General features: G+C 41.8%; 1 protein-coding gene across 1 annotated transcript in view; it reads right to left on the minus strand.

The window, feature by feature from the left end:
* The window catches only part of ERC2 (ELKS/RAB6-interacting/CAST family member 2), a 991,327-nt gene that overhangs the window by 791,829 nt on the left and 177,511 nt on the right, over positions 1-21,987 (minus strand). The window contains exon 4 of the mRNA XM_066594594.1: positions 1,057-1,212. Within this exon, the coding sequence (XP_066450691.1) occupies positions 1,057-1,212 (156 nt within the window). The remainder of the gene's footprint in view (positions 1-1,056; positions 1,213-21,987) is intronic.

A 21,987-nucleotide genomic window follows, 5' to 3' on the forward strand; every position in this document is an offset into this window, starting at 1 on the left:
CAACTCTACAATGCCGATGATTGCTAAATAGCACTTATGGAAATTTTTTAAACTTGTAAAGGAAATCCTAAGTCAATGTGTGACACTAAGGGTATGTTCACACAGGGGAATACAATACTAAATTTCCTGAGTGGATACCGCCTTTAAACCAACATCAGAAATCTGTAGCTATTCTGCCATGGATCGGCATGCAGATTTAGTACTGTCAATGAGCAAAATCTGCATGCTAAATTTCTGAAACATTTCTACCCAAATCTGTGTGAAGAAGTGATAAAATATGAGACAGAAGCATGTGGCTTGGTGCGGATTTCTGCCACTGTTATAAAGGTAGAATCCACTCTACATGTCTGATTCCGCCATGTGAACATACTCTTTCTATATATTGGTTTATACATTAGATACAATTGTGCTAAAATTAGTTAATATTAATATTGTATATAACAGAAGTTGTTTTATTTCAACTAAGTATGTCTCTGTTTCATCCCTGTGCTGTCCAAGATATTGACCACCCAAAAACATACCATAGAGGCAGTAGCTGGACCTGTCACATCAACCTAAGAGAGTAGCAGCTCCGGTTGGTCCCATTCACCTTCTTACCGATCAGTGTGAATCTGCAAAGGGCTCCCTTCTCCATAGGTATCCCAACATTAGCAAACAAAGATGAGACAGCTGGATAGAGGATCATGCGAGCCCTCTCTAGTACAATAAGTGATGTTCTCCAATGCTGGTAGAGGGGTGTAATCAAGAGATCCATAGTAGCATCAATATCTTCTATTCATTGCTTTAGGGTTTCTGGGCCTCATTGTAAAACATATAACAGGACACAACCTATTATGTGCTATTGATAATACTAGGGTTTTTACGCAGCCTTTAGGTCCCTCACTTACCAGAAATTGGGTGCTGTACCCTCTAAATCGCTCTGTACATACTTCGCTGGTACGCCTATGTTGCCCACAGATATCATTGGTAACTAAGCTCCAACAAATGCTGATAGGAAGCACAAATGTTGGTACCATTTTAGGCTCACACATCATTTCCTATACGGCATGAACTCACTTTGCTTTTCATAAACTTTGAGTGACTTTTATACACTTCCATCTGCTTGATTTCTTCCTCGCGGTCTTCTGTGTTTAGGACACCATTGGTTTTTATGATTTGGATTTCATCCTCTAGATCTCGGATATTTCTTTCAAGGGACGCTATTTTGGTATCCTGTGTGAAAAAGGAAAATCGCAGTTATTTATACAGATAGGGTGGAGCCTAAATGACATAACAATGGGTTAATAGAGAAGCGACATGAGAAGCAGAGCAGTAAGTTCTGGTCAGTATATCAGGCTATTGTTCACATCACACAATCCATGCCATGCAGTGCTGCATTAAAATAACGCTACAAAACCAACTGTATCTCTAAAGGAAATCTATCAGCTCATTTTTGTCTATTAAACTTAATATACTGATGCATGAGCGACTGAATGATGACTAAGATGATACCATTACCTCTGTACACCATGACTCCTCTCTACTGATAAAGCTGCAGAAAAGCTTCCCACGCCGTATGTCAATTAGCCTTGGACCATCCAATGGGTGGTTCACATCTGTCAGGGGTCTGGGCTCTCTCCCTCTTCTTCTAAAAACGCCCCCTTCTATGTAGATGGACATCTCCAGCTCCTGGAGACGTCATGCGTTCCACGTATGCCGTGCCTGCACTGCACTGAGGCTTCAGGCACATGCGTTGTTACTCCTCCGCAGCAGGAACGACATCACACGCATGTGCCATCCTCAGAGCTGTGCAGGCACGGCGTACGTGGAACGCATGAACTCTCTAGTAGCCAGGGCTAGAGTCGTCCATAATCATAGTAGGGGCATTTTAGCAGAAAGAGAGAGAACCCGAATTGCTGGCAGATGTGAACCACACAGAATTTTTATGTTGTGAGAAAATGAGATTTCATAGAATGGTAGAGTTGGAAGAGACCTCCAGTGTGATCGGGTCCAACCCCCTGCTCAATGCAAGATCACTAAACCATTTGAAGACTTCCATTGAAGGAGAACTCACCACCTCCCGTGGCAACCTCCCTTTCAGTTTCATCCCATTGCTTCTAGTTTTTCCTTGTGCAGATGAGAATAGGGCTGATCCCCATTAAAACACCATCCACTGACACTAGACTGTACTTTATTGTGGAATATTGGTACAGATTTCACTAGCGAAGTTCTGCACCAAGTTTTATGCACGGTGTAGGAGTTCACCCATAGATTATGTGCACACCTATTATAAATACTGCAGTAGCTGCAGCATCTGAATACTCCACGTCCAGGTGACACATACTTATACAATTGTATTCACATATTATATGCACATGAATGCTGAGATATGTTTTTTTGTACGGTATTTGTTGCAGCCATTCTTATGTGCATCTGCACATTTAAGGGGGACCTGTCAGCAGCTCTCAGCACGCAAAACTGCCTACACCAACAGCACACTGAAGTTTAACTGCTTCCATATCTTCTATCATGTATAACTAACAAAAGCAGCATGCCTTGAAAAACAGCTTTTTAAAGGTTCCCGTGCCATATGCTAACCGAGACCAATTGGTCCGATGGGCAAGCCGGACAGTCTCTTCTCCTGCTGGGATCTTTTAATAATGCTGTCCCCTTTGGCACTGAGAAATTGATGTCGCCTGCGATGTCATCCACAGAACAAATTAAATCATGTGCATGCCCTGGAAGATCGTGGACCTGCACCTGCGCACTTTTGATCACCCTGTTGAGATCCGTCTCTGCCATTTCTACAAGCGTCGGTATGTGATCTCCTGGTGCATGTGTGAGATTTCATTTGTCCTTCGGATGTCATAACACTTCTAGAGGGAGCAGAGCTAGTAAAAGAACTCAGCAGGAGAAGAAACAAAGCTGCTCACCATTTAGTCTTACTTATTTATCAGTTCGTTCTTGAAAGATCCTTCTTGCGCGTTTTGTGCCTTTGTTACTTCATCTTACATGTCATCCCAGACCATCGGACTGGATCAGACGATTGCAATTGGCACTCTCCATATTTGGTGTCCATATTGGATGAGGATCATCTGACACCTATTGAAGTTGTATACAGAAGGCTATCCAGGCTGTCAGGTGTGGTGCACTCTGCATGTTCCTAGGCATCCACTTTTGGGGGTCTTTTTTTTATAACTTAGGGGCAGAATTCTTTTTTCTGCATTTGTGTATCAGCTGGAGAAGAGACTGTCTTGCCTGCCCATTAGATCGGTGAGTTTCAATTAACATATGGTGCGGGAACCTTTAAAAAGTTGTTATACATGCAGAAGATTTCAAAAAAGGTAAACTTCAGTTTGCTGTTGGTGTAGGCAGTTTTGCATGCTGGGAACTGCTGACAGGTTCCCTTTAGATGCTGATGGAATTTGTTTGTTGTTGCATTTGTGGAGCAGTGGCTGCCTCCATATCTGTCAAGCACCCAATTTTTTCCATCCTTTCAATGAGACTCTATAGCTTGGGTCTTACGTTCCCTGAACACACTGGAGTTGGAGAGCCAAAGAAAGGGGAGTCTTTTGAGATTCAGGTCCCCAACTGAATTGTCATCTGGAATTGGCAGATGGACCCACACGTTTTTATCTAAATATGTGCTAAGAACCTCACACTTGTATGTGATTAGTAAATAGAACAGTTGTGCAACTTTAGTCAGATAGTAAGAAGACCCTGTCAGCAGCTTCTTGGGTATTAAACAGCCCTCAAGGTGCTATTCAACTTGCAATTCTGTGCATGCGCCCTAAGACTCCAATCTCCCTGTCTAAGAGGCTCATGCGCAGTGAGCCGAGGTATATACACCTTCATCTCAACCACACATATGCAAATAACGCCAGAAGGATTTTTATACCATTTGGCTGGCAGGCACTGCGCATTTGCCAGTTGTGTCTTTACAACAGAGAAGGTTCCAGCGCACGCACATATATGAGCGAAGTCGAGGTGTAAACATCTCATTGTTTTGAGGTGATACAGGATGGAGCGATTTTAAAAAGAACATATCACTGATGCTGTGTATAAGTGGAATAGCACCCTGCCAGTGGTTTAATACCCAAACTGGTGGCAGGTTACCTTTAAATGCCCATGAGTGCTGCAATGCATGTTTCTGCTACACTTAGCCAATAATCAATGACCAGCATCCTTTCTAATGATGCCTACTCACTCGTCTTCTCTTCAGTAGCACCTATGCTTTGGAATACTTTGTTTCAGACCACCAAGCTAAATTTCAAACAGCCACAATATCAGGTATATCTTGAAAGATCATGATATTAGGGACACAGTCATCACATAAGTGTATTGCAACTATGACCAGAGCTCATGATCCACGTACTGTATTTACTGATTATTTGCCCATATCCCAACTCAGAATTTTTCCCCTGTACGGTATGTACAAAGTGACTAGTCTATTGGACACAACCGGCATTTTGGATCTCCAATAGGCTGATTTGACACAGTCATAATACAGTTACATTTTAGGTTCCACATTATGGCTAAAATAACTAGAATCCCCTTACCTCGAATCTACAAAAACAAAAGGTTAAATCGCAAAAGGTTCTATGATCTAATTCTGGTTCAGTAGAAAGAGAATAGGTTTTGTAGCTATAAAAAGGACCCTAAAATGTGGCTGCATTACAGCCCTGTAAAACTGGCCTTAAAGGGATTGTCTGGTTACTGGACAACATTCCAGCTATAGTGCCCACTGTGCTAACAAAATGAGCAGTACTTACCAATACTCTGCCACCGCGATCCTGCACTGTAATCCTGCCAATCCTTCGTTGTGGAAGATGATATTCCTGCAAATCACCTAATCACTCCAGTACACAGGCTGCAACGTCACCGCTCCAAATTCCTGGCATCATGGTGCCCAGGATGTGAGCATTGATGCCAGGTGAAAGATCAGTGACGCTGCAGCGGCCAGGTGATTTCTGGTGACATCATCTTCTACAACAAACACCAAGATGGTGGGGCTACAGCGCTGGATCGGCAGAGGACAGGCAAGTAGTGCTCCTTTTGTTAATTTAGTACAGTGGGCACTATAGGGGCAATGTAGTCTGGTAACTGGACAAACCCTTTAAATTGTAATTGGGCAGATTCCGCTCTCCCTTATTTCATAGCTGTATTTCTGTATGTTCTTCAGCACTATATGTCATATTGTATGTCTATATCTACTCATGATTGTAGAGTACAATGGAATACATAGTTGCTAAAGAAAGAAATGTTAAGCCAGGAAATGCTCCTAACTTATACACTATATGTTAACTCCCATTGTAAAAAAAAAAAAGACTCTCCCACATATTTTTTTTTTACCTACGCTCGACTAAACTTATAAGTGAGGTGTATAAAATAATATACTGTCCAAATGTAGGGCGAAAGGACACTCTTGGCATACAATGGGCCCACTATACCCTATGAACACGCTCATAGTGCCGAGAAACACTCAAAAACAAGCAGTAACATAGTCAGACAATTGTTTCTAGTGTACTTATTTGTATATTCTCTGTGGAGCCTGCAACATAAGCCATCGTCATCCAAAAATACAATATTAAAAAAAAACATAATTAATTGGTAACTTTGCTGTATATAATATAAAACAGCTAAATATTTCTCCAAAGCTGTAATACTTGAATGGATTAGTAGAGAGTTAATCATTTAGCAGCCATGCCACGCACTCAGAATGTGAGCTATTAGTACATCAAAGAAATCACAGCAACCAGACAGGAGATTCAGCTGCGTTAATAGAGGAAATATTTTAGGGCTTCTACCCACTAGCGGTTTTTTTTTTACGCTGTGATATCGCTGTGTTTTTTTCAATGGGACCTTCTAATGTTAAAATCGCATAGCACAAAAATCACAAAAGCACAAACTTGCGATTTTTGTGCGATGCGATTTTAACATTAGAAAGTCCCATCGAAAAAAAATGCTGCGATATCACAGAGTTACAAAAAAGGCTAGTGGGTAAAAGCCCTAATAAATATGTGCAGAAAGATACAAGGAAGATACCAGTAAAAGCTGAACGGCAGAACTGTTTGCTGCATGCAGAATATATGGCCTTCAAAATACTTCTGAGAGGCACTAAAAACACCACACTGACCAAAAATGCCTAGGCACGGCACCTAACCGTCATGTAGAGGGTGCAAAGGAGAAGATCCGTATATGGGATCCCAAAAATAGTCTTGCTGTTTTTTTCATTGTGCACTCCTCAACTTTGAAATTGCAACACCAAGAAGGAAAGGTCATTAAAGTTATGCAAATCAAGAAAGTAGAAGTTGTTATTAAGATATGCAAATGATCACATTTTTAACGCCAATCAGTGGCCTGTGGGAGGGGCTTCAATAGCATACAAGCCAGATCCATAGCAGGTTGTTTCAGTCACATGCAACCTTAAAAAATTGGATAAAGTTTTGTGGTACGCTAGTACAGTGCCTCCAGTTAATCAAGAGAGGGACAGAATCCTTTGCTACTCCAGCAGTTCGCTACGTGCGTAGGCCGGGATGTCAGCACTGTCTAACATTGCGTGTCCCAGTGGTTGGGGGAACAATAATGAACTCGATTGACAGAAAGAGGTGCAAAGAAGCAAACTTTTGTATAGATGGGTCATCAGAATAGAAGAGTGGCGCTCAGTGATCCATTCTGTACTGTGAAATTGTATGTCACTTCCCAAGCCCAGGATGTCGAACACAAACCATGTGAAGGCGCTTGTATGACATTGGGCTACGAGCCAGATGGCCATCGACAGGTATTTCACTGACTTCCTAGCACCGCTCTCAAAGGCTATCATAGTGCAGAGCAAGACGGCAATGGAGAATGAAATGGAGGTCTATCCTCTTCAGAAAATAGTTCTGCTTTTGTCTCAGATGCAACGCCATGAAGATGCCTTCATGAGGGAGCGTCCAACCGTTCCTACGCCCAGAATGATGGTGTGGGGTGACATAATGTATGGTACCTGGACACCTATGGTCTTCATTCCCGGTAGAGTAACATCTCTTCGCTAGATTGATTTGGTCGTGGAACCAGTGGTGCAGCCATTTCTCGAAAGTGTCCCAGGAGCTGTTTTTCAACATGACGTCAGGCTGCATGTTACTCGTACTACCGCGAGCAGCAGGCATGGCGTAATAGTGCTGCCATCGCCTGCAGCATATTTGGACTTGTCTCCCATCGAGCACAGCTAGGACACCATTGTTTGGCAATTGCAAAGGGAGATGCCAGCAAATCATCTTGGTTATCTGCATGCCCAAGTGCATTCAGCGTGGCAGGACACTTCTTAGACAACCATTAATAATGTCATTGATAGCATGCCAAAGCGTGTAAGGGCGTACATTGCTGCGTGTGACGTTCATATTGGATACTGAATTCTGTAAACTGAGATGCTTTGAATATTTTGTTTCCATTTTTTCATCATTTGCATACCATTAACTTGTCTATTGATCCTGCAATTTCCATAATTCAACAACTTTTCCTTCCTGGAACTGCAATTTCAATGATAAGGAGTGTAATTATGGGTTTTCTAGTTAGTTATTGCTAAAAATAAACTCACTTTCTTGATGAAGGAATAATAAAGAAGAGCAATAACAAAGGATGTACCCATGGGAAATCAAACTCTTGTCAGGGGGTCCCATGCAGCAAACATGTCTTTAGTTAGACAGCTCAGGAACAAGAGAGAGTGCAGCAGATGTAAGCAAAAAGTGTGCACACGCAGGTATATAACTCAGGTATACAATTATAGAAGCTATAGTATACACATGTATACAAAGCAGTTGGGCAGAAACAAAGTATGCTTTTGGTACATGGGAGTTTAAAGGGATTGTCTCATGAAGACAACCACCTGTCAAATTAGAACCAACTTATCAGCTGATCGGAGCAAGTCTTTAACGTCTAGCTACCTAAAATAAGACAGGGTCTTATATTAAATTTTGCTTCAAAATATTTCTTTTTACCATGTATAGCTGCTTGGTCATTACTTAAAAATCATGCTAGGTCTTATTTTCAAGGAAACAGGGTATCAGCTGTTATTGCTATGGGAAGCCACATCTAGCTATGAGCTACAGTGAAAATGTAGTATTACATGCTGGCCATTGACATGAATGGCCAGCCATTTTCAGTAATACATGCTGCAGCCAGGTCTGCCAGAATGGGTGCCACTGCAGAATACAGAAAAGGGGTATCATTGTGAGACACCAACATAGAAGTAACATATGTACTGAGCTTAGCAAAACTCAACTACCATAAGATTCACTAGTTACAATCTAAGCCGTCCCCTTGTGGTATATGCTATATTATCAATATAATTTTCCATGCAGATTTATTAAAGCAGTGCCTACTTCTTTGGAAAATTATATATAGAAACTAGGATGTGGTTTTCCATAGAAGTAATTCTATAAACAGCTAACTACTGTATGCGGCAGTTGCAGCAGCATTTAATGCTGCATGTGAATTTATCCTGTACCCAATTCCAGAACACTGTTGATTTAGGTGTTCCTGTGCATATAGAGCAGATGATGACCAAGGGGACCACCACCAAATGGAAGAACAGGGGTTCCACGTTCCTAGGTGACACTAAAGATACAGTAATGTGTTGCCCTCAGGTGGATTCTAGTATCCAAGAGCCTCACAGTGTGGTTGGTTGACCATTTGTGAACTAGAGGGAGGATTTACATAGTCAGTGATTGGGCTTGTGATTGTTCTTCTCTGCACTTGTTTTCATGCATGACATTAGTCCCCAAGACGTAATTCCATATACATTATCCTACCGAAAGTAATTCGACACCTGAGCAAGAATCAATAGTATTTATTTATATGTTAACCCTTTGCAATCCAATTTCGGATTCACGGTTTCCTAGGGGGCTTTTCTCTTTGTGCCATTTTACAATGGCACCATCTGCTGGGTAGAGCCAGTACTGCAGTTTGTGACATGCTGGAGAGGCCCCCGATAATAGAGCGGCCAGTACTCTACAGTAAGAATACCCTGCCGGACGTCTTCCGGCATCGGAGCTGTACAGCCTTCAATCAGAATGTCTTCAGACGTCAGACAGTGGATTGGAAAGGGTTAATAGTTAGTGGGGCTCCTTCGACCCTAGTGACATCGGTTACTCTTCGTGGCATATTTTCTACTACCGTAACATCTGATACACTTCAGCTGGCATTTCCCTCCATTCATCCTGCAAACGTCTGGTGAGTCCTCTCAAAGAAAATATACATTGTTCATATGTTGTGACCCGACGTTTCAGTTCATCCCAAAGATGTTCAGTAGGGTTCAGGTTGGTACTCTGTGCAAGTCATCTGTGCTGTCACAGCTATGTTATTCGTATGCACTGTTCATATTCTTGTACTCTGTTGCCATCTAGTGGCCATTGATATATTTGTTTCATATGCTTATTATTGTAAACTACGATAAAATGTCTTTCTATATGTAACCTCTCGTTTCCTGTGAGGTCATATCGAGCTCTCCGGGAAATGACATCTTATTTTTGCACAGGGCAGAGCTGGAGAGAGGATTTTCCTTTGACACTATCAACTCCACTACTCAAGGTACAGTCAAAATACACTTCCTGAAGTTTCACTATTGCATCCTCCTTCCAAGAATACACACATGCAACTGGTATGTTTAGAGCAAGTGAATAGATATTAAGTTCAACTATCTAACCCTGCTTGTACAGAGTCAGTCCTCATATGCATTAGAGCTCACCCCCATGTATATCGGTGGCAGAATATCATCCATGTTCTCAAACCAATGTAAAACAGTGGTGGATGTGTGATAGGCACGTTGTCTTGTTGGAAGTATGGATGACCATTCGCAGAGTATTGCCACATTGTCTGCAGCACATTATTGTCTAGAATATCAAGGTATCCATCTGTGTTCATGGTTCTTGACACTACAACCGGTGGACCGAGACCATGCCAAGTAAAACATCCCCAGACCGTAACTGAACTTCTGCTGTACAAGGTTATTACAAATGTTAACCATATGAAATACTCATAACTCACATTTAATGACACTCAGATAAATAAATTTAATACCATGACAAAGGGGGCATTGAACCCCTCCGATGTGGAAAGCACTGGCATAACCATAGGGGATGCAGGGGATGTGGTTGCCCTCGGGCCCAGGAGCCTTAGGGGGCCCATCAGGCCTCTCTTCTCCATATACAGAGCCCAGTACTATGAATAAAGCATTATATTTGGTGGCACTGTTACAGGCTTTGCATTAGGGTCCATGTTCTTCAAATTACGCCTCTGTGTTAAGGAGTTAAGAGACGTTAAGGGGTCCCAAGATTAACTTTTGCTCCCATGAGCCTTTAGCTACGCCCCTGGTGAAAAAGCATTTTTGATGTTGTGTAACAAAACTTTTTGAATGTCAGTTTCCATTGATATTACATTTATGCATCTAAGTGTCATTAAACGTGAGTTATGAGTGTTTCAAACCAAGTAGAGCATTTGTAATAACCCTGTACTTAACTGGTGGTACAACACACTTATGCCAAAGACATTCCCCAGTCATCCTGCACACCCAGCTAGGTCCATCTGACTTGAGGTCGGAGTAGCGGGATTCAACACTCCATAAAACGTTCTTTCATTGCTCAACTGTCCAGTGACAACGATCCTTGCACCAATGTACACAGACCTATGAATCTTCTTTGAGAGAATTTGCCGGAAGTTTGCAGGATGAATGGAGGGAAATACCAGATGAAAGTATCCAACAGCATTACAACAATGGAGGACCCACTAAATATTAACATATGTAAATAAATAGTACTTTTAGTTCTTGCTCAGGTGTCCAATTACTTTTGGTAGACTAGTGTATGTTTGAATTTTCTCCAGAGCGATTTAGTACTCCCTTATATAAAATCTACTTGTGAATAAGGGGTGGTGGGTTTAGCGGTAGGATCCTGGTTTCTTCATTGCCTATAAAGAAACAATGGTGTTGTCTACAGACAATCAGAACCTGTTTATTTTAGTCTTATAATATGTAGAGATGGTAGACTGAATACGTCCACACAGAGAAATCAATTCATCACACACCCGAGCGGTATAAGAAAAAACAAGTGCACACACAAACCTTTCAACTTACCTGCCAAATAAAATCTGGATCAAAGCACAAAGACGGAGATCTCTACAAGGAGTAAGGTAAAACCACAGATTCATATTTAGTTTGATTCTCCAATTACAGCACATTCAAGTCGCTGGTTCTACCTCGTAATCAAAACTATGAAGGACTTTTGGCACAGAATCAAAAACACCATAAGCTAAATTACAGTAGCTACAAACGGGGGGATAGCAGCAATTCGTCGCAAAAGACAGGGGAATGATGATGATATGAAATCGAAATAGCTCTATTCATTAGCGGCGCAGTTCTGGAATTTCTCTAATGAAATTCAAGCACTTGATTTAAAACAATATGATTAAAGCCCGCATGAACTACATGGGCGAATATGTTCTGTGTGTTGTGTATGTACAGTGTTAGTAAATGCAGTAGGAAATGATATAATGTTATGTTGAAATATTATAAAAATTCATTTTACCAAAAAAAGGTTGCTCGCCATATACTGCTGTATTTCTGCAAATGTTCAGCACATTTTCCCATGAAGTTATATACATTCCATGGATGGAGGCAGCGCGGCCTGGCACGTTGTAGGAAGGTAGAGTAGGGTGTAGGTAAGGAGCAACTGTGTATTTATCCGTAGTTCCTGCTGAAGTGCAGCTAGGCCATCCATGTAATAGATATTCATTTAAAAGGTAGCCATATAATAGTTCATTTCCCCTGTAACAGAAGAGATGTACTGCTGCCCCAAACTACCCCTGCATTAAAAACTGAATACTGTGGCGTACCCCTTTAAGACTGAATTTACATAGAACAGCTTTTAAAGGATTGTTCCAAACTTGCAAGGTTGTTGGGTATTGTTAGGATATTCCAACACATTGGGATTAGTCTAATCTCTCTAGTCATTCCACACGATATATGAAATTGAGGTCTCTTTGGCTTTCCTCCTATACAGCACTGCTACAAGGGAACAAACTGTACAAGGAATTGCAACACATATCCATTCAAGTGAGATTACAAATTCATCTAAACTACATGTGTGTAAGTGGGTAAAAAATTGGCTCAGTGATAGAAAGCAGAGGGTGGTAATAAATGGTTCGTACTCTGATTGGACCACAGTCGCTAGCGGGGTGCCACAGGGTTCAGTATTAGGCCCCACTCTGTTCAACATATTTATTAACGACCTGATAGAGGGGCTGCACAGCAAAATATCAATATTTGCAGATGACACAAAATTATACAATATAATTAATGCAACGGAGGACAATGTGCGGCTACAAACGGACCTGGATAAGCTGGGGGCTTGGGCAGAAAAATGGCAAATGAAGTTCAATATTGAAAAATGTAAGACTATGCACATGGGCAGGAGAAACGGATGTTACGAATATACACTAAATGGGGTACTGCTAGGGAAAAGTGATATGGAAAAAGACCTGGGGGTACTAGTGGATTGTAGACTGAACTGGAGTAACCAATGCCAGTCAGCTGCTGCAAAGGCAAATAAAGTCTTGGGGTGCACTAAAAGAGGTATAAGGGCGAAGGACGAGAACATTATCCTTCCATTATATAAGGCACTTGTCAGGCCTCACATGGAATACTGCGTACAGTTCTGGTCACCGGTGCTCAGGAAAGATGTTACGGTATTGGAGGGGGTTCAAAGAAGGGCAACTAAATTAATACATGGAATGACGGGACTGGAATACCCAGAGAGAGTATAAAAATTGGGTCTATTTACTCTAGAAAAAAGATGGCTAAGGGGTGATCAAATAACGATGTATAAATACATGAGAGGACAATACAAGGATCTCTCCCAAGATCTGTTTACACCCAGGACTGCGACAGTAACAAGAGGGCACCCTCTACATCTAGAGGAAAGCAGATTTCATCACCAACATAGAAGGGGATTCTTTACTGTAAGAGCAGTTAGACTGTGGAACTCTCTGCCGGAGGAAGTGGTGATGGCAAAATCCATAAAGGAGTTTAAAAGGGGACTTGATGTCTTTCTGGAGAAGAAGGACATTATAGGATATAAATCTTAGGTTAATTGTAAATCCGGGTATATAGGCAGGTAGGAACTATTAGGGGTTGATCCAGGGAACAGTCTGATTGCCATTAGGGAGTCGGGAAGGAATTTTTTCCCCAAAAGGGCTAATTGGCTTCTGCCCTTGGGGTTTTTTGCCTTCCTCTGGATCAACACAGGAGGATAGACAGGCTGGACTAGATGGACATTGTCTTCATTCAGCCTTACATACTATGTTACTATGTTACATGTGTGAGTGTACGTGTGTACATGAATAGTATATATCTATCTCTCCCTATCACTATCTAGTTATAGAAGTTGCTGTCATTTTCCTGCAAAACTCGTCATGCGGTTACATCTCAGGCAGATATGTAAATGCTTAGAGTTGTCATGTGATTAGATTAATGGTCTTGTCACCTGAGGCCTTAAAAGTGGTTGCCCCCCGTGGCCTACAAAAAGTCTCTCAGAGGCTCCTTGTGTGCAGTGACCTCTTCCGCTTGTGTAGAGCTTGTTGACCACTAGACGCCTCTACGATGCAATCGTCTAGTTAACAAAACTTGAGAGGGGGCGCATTATTGGAATGCACGAAGTCCGATGTTCTAATCAACAAATTGCCGGCCATCTGGCCTGTTCTGACAAGACTATTATGGGCATACAAGGTCACTGGGCTCAGGATGTCCTTCACGGACCACCAGCACAGAGGATCATCTGACAAGCACGAGCAGCTCCAACTATTTCATAGTCTGCCGTCCAGAGATGGGTGGCGCCATCGCTACAGGCTTCTGTGTCTGTCGGAACCATTTCCAGGTGCTCAGGTGAAGGACATTTGGTGCTGTACTGTCTTTGACATCCACTTTCGCCTCCGGTTGCTGTGGTGTCCTGTACAACGAAACTGAGTCCAAAATACAGAAGGTACACAAAACTTTCCGTTATACCTTCTCTCTGTACGTCCCACTTCTAGATTTGGTTTACAAAATACTGACGTGAATAAGTCCTAAGACTTGTATTTCTGAAAGATTCTTACTTTGCAGCATTTATTCTACACCTGCCAAAAACAGGACTGTATGTATGTTCCTTTTTTGGTTTGGATATATTAAAACAATTAGGTATACACTCCATCATCTTGCAATCCATTAGACCGTTGTCTCTTTAGGCGCCCCTTGCTTGATGTCAATTCACTAAAAGCATTTCAGGATAATTTACCTGGACAGTCATTTGCACAGAATGCATTTTCTTAATAGCTGCATTTCCACATAATTAAACTAGCTTTCAAGAGGTAAAGTTCAATCCAAAAACAACCCTGATTTACTTGAGGCTTCCATCATTTAAAGGGAACCTGTCCGGTCTATGAGCACCATAATCTAAGTTATGTTGCTCATAGTGCATGTTTCCAGGAGCCCGGGGAGAATTTTATTATACTTACATGCCTCCCGATTCCGGCGCTGTTATCCCCTAAAGTAAGCGCTCTGGCCGTGCCTTTGGACTCAAAGCTCCAGGCTGTTCACACGCATTCCCACTGATAATCTACCGCTTCAGTCCACTGCGCTGTCCATGTGCCGACAGTGGGCTCCTGCCCTATGAGCACCATAATTTAAATAATGGCGCTCATAGACGGTGACTGGTTTCCATGAAGACAATAATTACAATTACACACAATCCATAAAACCTAAGCTGTTGACAAGTAGTGACTGAGGAGATGCAAGTGTTTTTTCACAAAGATTACAATTTGGTAAAGTGTACCTGCACCTTGGAATTAATTCCCTAATGGTTACTCTAAGTTAAGACTTAGTCTTAACACCAAAGTCACCCCTTATGCAACAGAGAGCGATCCATATAGAAAAGCCATATGGATACTGCAACGGCATCTCTGCACAATAATGCCGATGTACAGTAAACAGTGCTAAATTCTGCAGATAGCATGCACACAAATGCTGTAAAAATTAAATGCAGGAGCAATTCAGGTAAATGCTAAATATAGGAAATGAGAAATAACGATATCTTCCATTACTTCAGTTAATTCTGTATTAGTGCTATAGGAGGAGCTTCACTTGAAGAAGGTTGCATCTATATATGTATAAGGGCAAAAGCCCTCACTTACTCGCCACTAATTCTCTAACTTCTCGGTGTCGTACAAATGTGAAATTTGGCAGGGGCATTCTTTAGGTCCTAAATAGGAAAAGTAAAGGCGTCACAACTGGATTATTCAATGCTAAATGCAAAAGTAAGAGCACCCCTATGTCATGTACCTAATCTGATTCTCTAATTTCCCAATGTGGTATAAACGTGAAATTTTGCGAGACCATTCTTTAGGTCCTAAATAGGAAAAGTAAAAGGGTCGCAACTTGATTATTCAATTTTAAGTGCAAAATTAAGCAACCCCCTATGTTATGTAACTCCCCGGTGTTGTACAAATGTGAAATTTGGCATGACAGTTTTTTAAATCCTAAGTAGGAAAAGTAAAGGAGTCACAACTTGATTATTCAATTTTAAGTGCAAAAGTAAGTGACCCCCTATGTTATGTACCTAATCTAATTCTCTAACTTCTCGGTGTCATACAAATGTGAAATTTGGCACGACCATTCTTTAGGTCCTAAATATGGAAAGTAAAGGGGTCCCAACTTGATTATTCAATTCTAAGAGCGAAAGTAAGTGACCCCCTATGAAATGTAACTAACAACACACATCTGAACCACACAAACATTAAATTTGCCATGACCATTCTTCACGTCCTAATAGGGAAATTAAAGGGGTTGAAACTTCAATATTCAATTCTAAGTGTGACAAACTGTGTGAAAATCTGTGATACATGACATAGTTCTTTTTTCAGAAACCATAAAGCCTAGGGAAATGATTTGTATACTGAGGAGAATCTACCTCACGTCTATGTGTATATACTGAGGAGAATCTACCTCACGTCTATGTGTATATACTGAGGAGAATCTACCTCACCTCTATGTGTATATACTGAGGATAATATAACTAACCTCTTGTGTGCATATACTGAAAGGCTGTAAAGTACATAAGGAAGCGGCCATGGACTTCAGGGATGGAGCATGCTTTTAAAGGCTAAGAACTGCAACCTCCAGTCTTTGCCTAAATTTGAATAAAAAGGGGCATTGCCTTTACGGGTAAAAAGTGAGGAGAGTGTGAGGGGTGGCACATTCTGTTGAGGGACATCGGTACATGTAGTCAGAGGAGAATCTGATGCTCCTCCATGTATATACATATTTTATTCCTCGGTTCTTCTTAAGTAACCATGACTTCATAAACTTTTCCGTGTGAACAACAGGTAAACACCTGTACCAAAATAACTCGGGTGAAGCCGGGTATATCAGCTACTATTGTTATAAATTTCAACTGGAAAACACCGATTACAGATGAGCAAACTTTTGAAAAGTTTTGTTTTGGTGCTTCACTGAAGGTTTGCAAAAAGTTTGCTTCAATTTAGTTTAAACCAAAGCAGAAAATCACCAAAACCCCTAAAACTAGCGTTCCAGTTTTAGAATGTGAAATATGCAGCGTTTTCACGGACTGAAAGTGTGTATTCTCTGCATATTTCAACATTACTGCATTTTTTGTGTGCACATATTCATTGCATTTCTCATGTGTGCAAAAAAGATGCAAAAAAGTTCCACTGATTTCTCCTGCCTTCACGAGTATACTGAATATGCAGTGAATACACACATATACTGCGTATTCACTGTATATTTATGCAATCCCATTGACTTAAACCACAATAGGACATGCTGCTTTTTTTTCATTCGTGGAAAATACACGCATGAAAAACTCATTTCTGAATACCGCAATACAAATCAATAAGGTTTAAGCTCTCCATGACAAATACGTGCATCAGAGCTCATGCATTACATGGAGTCATTAAAAGTAAATGGGCTTTCATTGATCCATTTACATAAATGAGTACACACTGAGTGTAGATACACTCGAGAAATAGATTGCAGCCTACTCCATTTCTTGGCGCACCACGCAGCGTGAGCCCTATTCTTTTCTATGGGAAGTGTAAGCAACGCTGTTCATACACAATACATTGGGCAGCGATCCATATGCAACCCCGCAATTAAACTGAGCAGGGAATTTTTAAAAAAGTACAGTACCATGTTGGGCTGCCTCTAGCTTGGATGTGATACAGGCGGGCATGGAGGCATACAGCTTCTGTATGGTATCTTATGGCATATTGATCCACATTTGCTGTAACTGAGCCTTTTAGATTGTGCAAACCCGTAGGCTGTTGAAGTTGGCAACTAAGATTATCCCACACACGATCTATTGGGGATAAATCTGGCAACCGGGCAGGCCACAGAAGTGTGACAATGTTGTGGGGACATTCCTGCGACACCCTGGTGTGTGCGGCCGAGCATTATTCTGCTGGAAGATGCCTCTCAGAAGTCTCCATGAGAGACAACCCAAGTGGCTGCAGGATGTCTTGAACATATCACTAAGCTGTCATTGTGCCTCGTACCACTGCTAGGGGTGACTGACTGTCATATGTGATGGCCCTCCAGACCATCATACCAGCAGTGGGGGCAGTGTGCTGATCCACAGCAAAGGCAGGATTGAGGCACTCACCCCTAGATCACTAGCCATGAACACAGCAGTCATCAATGCCCAACCTAAACCACTCCTGAAGGTTCCATTTGGATACACTCAATAGCAGTCCAGTTTTGTCGTTCATGACACCACTGCAAATGTAAGTGACAGTAGGTGGATGTCAAAGCCAATAAACAGAATAGGCGCAGTGAGACCCAATGTTATTCAGCCCACCGCCTGGAAGTGGGCCCAACAAGCATAGGGACTGTCGGGACCACCTGTTTCTGGATGGTGGACAACGAAAATGTAGTAGCTGCTCATGCTTGTTGGACGATCAGATAATCCTCTATACTGATGGTCTGTTGAAGGCATCTTGAGCCCAGTCGCCTTGCATGTGTGCCCTCACGCGTCCACTGGTCCCGTCACCCCCTAACTGTCTGGTCAGAACAGCCCAGGTGGTGGCAATTCGTCAATTCAACCACCCCGCTTCTTGTATTCCAATAATATGCCACCTCCCACACTCGGTTAACTGGGCAAAATCTCTTTGATGGCATTGTAGAGGCATCTAGTGGTCAACAATCTCTACAGAAGCAAAAAAAGAGGTTCACTACACACAAGCAGCCTCTGGGTGCCTTTTTTAGGCTAAGGGTGGAACCACTTTTAGGGCCTCAGGTGGCAAGACCGTTCATCTAATGATGGCACAACTCTAATAATCTGCATATTTTATTACAGGAATATAATTTGATTTAACCCTTTTTGACATATTAACATGAATATACAGCATGTGATCACAAAGGGTCTATGGAGCGGGCTCGGAAGTTAGCAATGGCCTTGTTTAGTTAGCTTCAATAGTGTCCATTAACAACTTAAATACAGTTATATAGAACATAGATAAGTGCAAATGACATCCAAGGGTAGAAATATCCTACTATAACATCTGTCACAAAATACCCCTACGGTTGCCCAGGCATCAACGGCGGCCAGAATATGAGGCACAGAAGAGGAGAAAAGTCATCTCTTCCTGCATCTCTGGGACACCAGATTTTCTACCATTTCTACCATTATCATTTTTGCAGGATTTTGTATTACCATCATATTTTGTAATCCATGAAAACTTTATAGAAAACTTGGAAATCAAGTGTGACTGGTGTTTATTCATGAGTTCATACTACTGTTATAACTTCAGAAGGCGGCTCCAGGCTACCATGACAACCGAACGGGTGGAACCGATTGGATATTTAAATGCCGCTGTCACTACTGATAGCAGCATTTAAAAGGGTTAACAGCCGTGATCAGCTGGTACCCACATTGCATGGAGCAGAGTCAATCACTGCTTCATATAACCCCGAAACCCCAGGAGGTAAATGTACATCCTGTGTTGTTAAGGGGTTAATAGCACGTCTAAATACTCAATAAAATAGTTTACCCATCACCATACATGCAGTTATATCTAAAATGAAGAACAGAATATATACTCCATTGAAACTGCAACACCTAGGAGAAGTATAAGATATCGCTAACACATGCAAATGTTCATATTTTCAAACACCAAGCTCCAATCTGTGGCAAGTGGGAGGGGCTTCAATGATATCAAAACCAGATCAAAAGCTAATTATCTCAGTCATATGAAACCTCAAAAACAATCTTGTGGTATGATTGTGCGATGCCTCCTGTTCGTCGACGTGCCGGTTATCACCACTTGTTGCAAACTCAGAAGGACAGAATCCTTCAACTGAGAGACCTCAGTTTGTCGCTCCGGCAGTTCGCTATGTGCGCAGGCCGAGTTGCCAGCACTCTTCAACGTTGCGTGTCCCAGTGGATGGGGGAACAATGGCGAGCTCGAATGACAGCAAGAAGTGCACAGAAGCAAACCTCTGCCTGGACGGATTGTGCCTAGATGTCGAACAGTGCCAATAAAAACCATCAGTAGGTGCTTGCATGACATTGGGCTAGAAGCCAGACGTCCAGTGTCAGATGCTCCATTGGCCTCACTCCACCATTCTCAAATGCCATCATGGTGTAGAGCAAGACGGCAATGGAGGCTGGAATAGAGTTCTATCCTCTTCAAAGATCGGTCCTGCTTTTGTCTTGGAAGCAATGATAACTGCAGATTAGTCTGTAGACCACATGGATAATTCCATGAAGATGCCTTCATGAGGGAACGTCACACAGGTCCCACTTCCAGGATTATGGTGTGGGATGGCATAATGTTCAGTAGCCGGACACCTGTAATCTTCATTCCATGTACAATACCAGCTTTCCGTCAGATGGATTTGGTCATGGACCCAGCGGTATAGCAAGTACTCCGAAATGTTCCAACATACATAGTAACATAGTATGTTAGGCTGAATGAAGACAATGTCCATCTAGTCCAGCCTGTTTTAACCCCTTAGTTGATCCAGAGGAAGGCAAAAACCCCAAGAGGCAGAAGCCAATTAGCCCATTTGGGGGAAAATTCCTACTGCAGCGTCTCCGGACTTGTCTCCCATTAAACATATCTGGACTATCATTGGTTGGCAGTTGCAAAGGGAACTGCAAGCAGCACATTTTGATGATTTGCATGCCCAAGTGCAGTCAGCGTGGCAGGACACTCTTCAGAAAACAATTAATAACCTCACTGATAGTAGTATGCCAAGGCATGTGAGTGTATTTTCTGCGCACAGTGCTCATACTCGCTAAGAAAAAAAATTGTGGCAAATTTATTGTTACTTTTGGTTACATATCTATCTTATGATGCAATCAGCACAAATTAAATAGTGTTATACCATTCTACTTGCAGGGGGGGGGGGATTCAATTATTATTACCTTCTATATTTATCTAAATAAGCTACAGCCCATAAGTATACAGTCAGGAGGATGAGCTGTGATCTCCTCTATTACACCTGTGTGATAGGAACTGTGTGATTATCATCAGTAACTGTAAAATAAGTGCTTGGCTCCCCCTCAACACAGTGTGGCAGATCCCTACATCATGCAAGCTGTGAAAATGAATCCATAACCCGCGAGTAGATCTGAGCTGCTCAAAACTGAGGTCACAAAAAAAGAGATAACTAACCAAGGTAACACTTGCTAACTTATATATACTGGGGGGAATAGCTACATAATGAATGAATTTTTAAAAATCACCGAAGTTGCCCTTTAAAAAAAAAAAAAGGGAAGTGAACAGATCTACCAGTTTTATGACCCATGCTAAATTGGGATTTTATGCTCTAATGAACTAGAATCCTACAGACATGTAATCATATATATTTAAAGTGTCTGCAGAGGATGAAGTGCATATTGCACAAGCTGCCCTAGTATGGAAGCGATGCTTCATTAAGGATGAAAGTGCAGGGAATCTCCTGTACACTATTCCAGGTAAAAAGCTGTGTGTATTTGAAAGGTATAGAAATAATAGCAAAACACATAAAACACAACATAAAAGCAGACAGACCCCACATGATTTGGGCTTTTCGATGAGGCTCTCTGAACATCTGACTCTGCATTTGCCCATTTTGTGGTTTTTGAAGGAGCTCCATGCCCCCACATATAGTGTTCAGTATTAGTGACGTATTGTGAGGTTCGATGCCTCCCCGGTGAGCAGCGCTCCCGTTCGCTCATCTGCAGGCTTCATAAAAGGATAATAATGTAGCATCAAATGTTTTTTATTTTGCTACTGGAGCCACAATAAAAGATTTCTACATGATCATTGCATCAAACTGCGGTGTGGCTAGAATACTTTGTATGTTACGGTTTATTTTTGCATCTTGACAGCGTGACTCTTTTACATCAGCTAGGGGGAATGTTGCCATGCCCTACTATCTTCATACTATGGTGTTATTCTTCCCTTGAAGCAATGCTGCTAGGAGAGAACAGGTCTGTATTACCGCATCCAACAGAGTATATGTCAAGACATTGTACCCATATGGAAGAACACTAGGGCCTCAGATAACTCCCTAAGTACCTTACTGCAGATACACGTGTATATATACAGACGCACTATATACTATAGTGCATGTTTATATTTGGATTAATTAGATAAATGTAAATTTAATTAATATGGCATCAAAACAAATAAGTATGATACCAGAATTAAGTGTGGTTAACCCATTAGTGACGGCGATATGCCTGTTATGAGCTATAAACTTGGACATACACCTTTTTACAGCATTGCAGGTTTAGCCCACTACGGGTGTCGGACAGCTGGATTTCCACTAGGAAGACAGAAACCTCCGATACTGGCCGTTTAACCCCTTACATGCTACAGTCAATATCAACCATAGCATGTAAGCAGCTGACAGGGAAAGGGGACTCCACTTGTCATCCACTGCCACCACGTTTGACAATAGCCTCTGTGTTCACTATGTAACCCAACTTTGACCTT

Source organism: Eleutherodactylus coqui, chromosome 3 (genome assembly GCF_035609145.1).
Source record: "Eleutherodactylus coqui strain aEleCoq1 chromosome 3, aEleCoq1.hap1, whole genome shotgun sequence".
In the NCBI taxonomy this organism is placed as follows: Eukaryota; Metazoa; Chordata; class Amphibia; order Anura; family Eleutherodactylidae; genus Eleutherodactylus; species Eleutherodactylus coqui.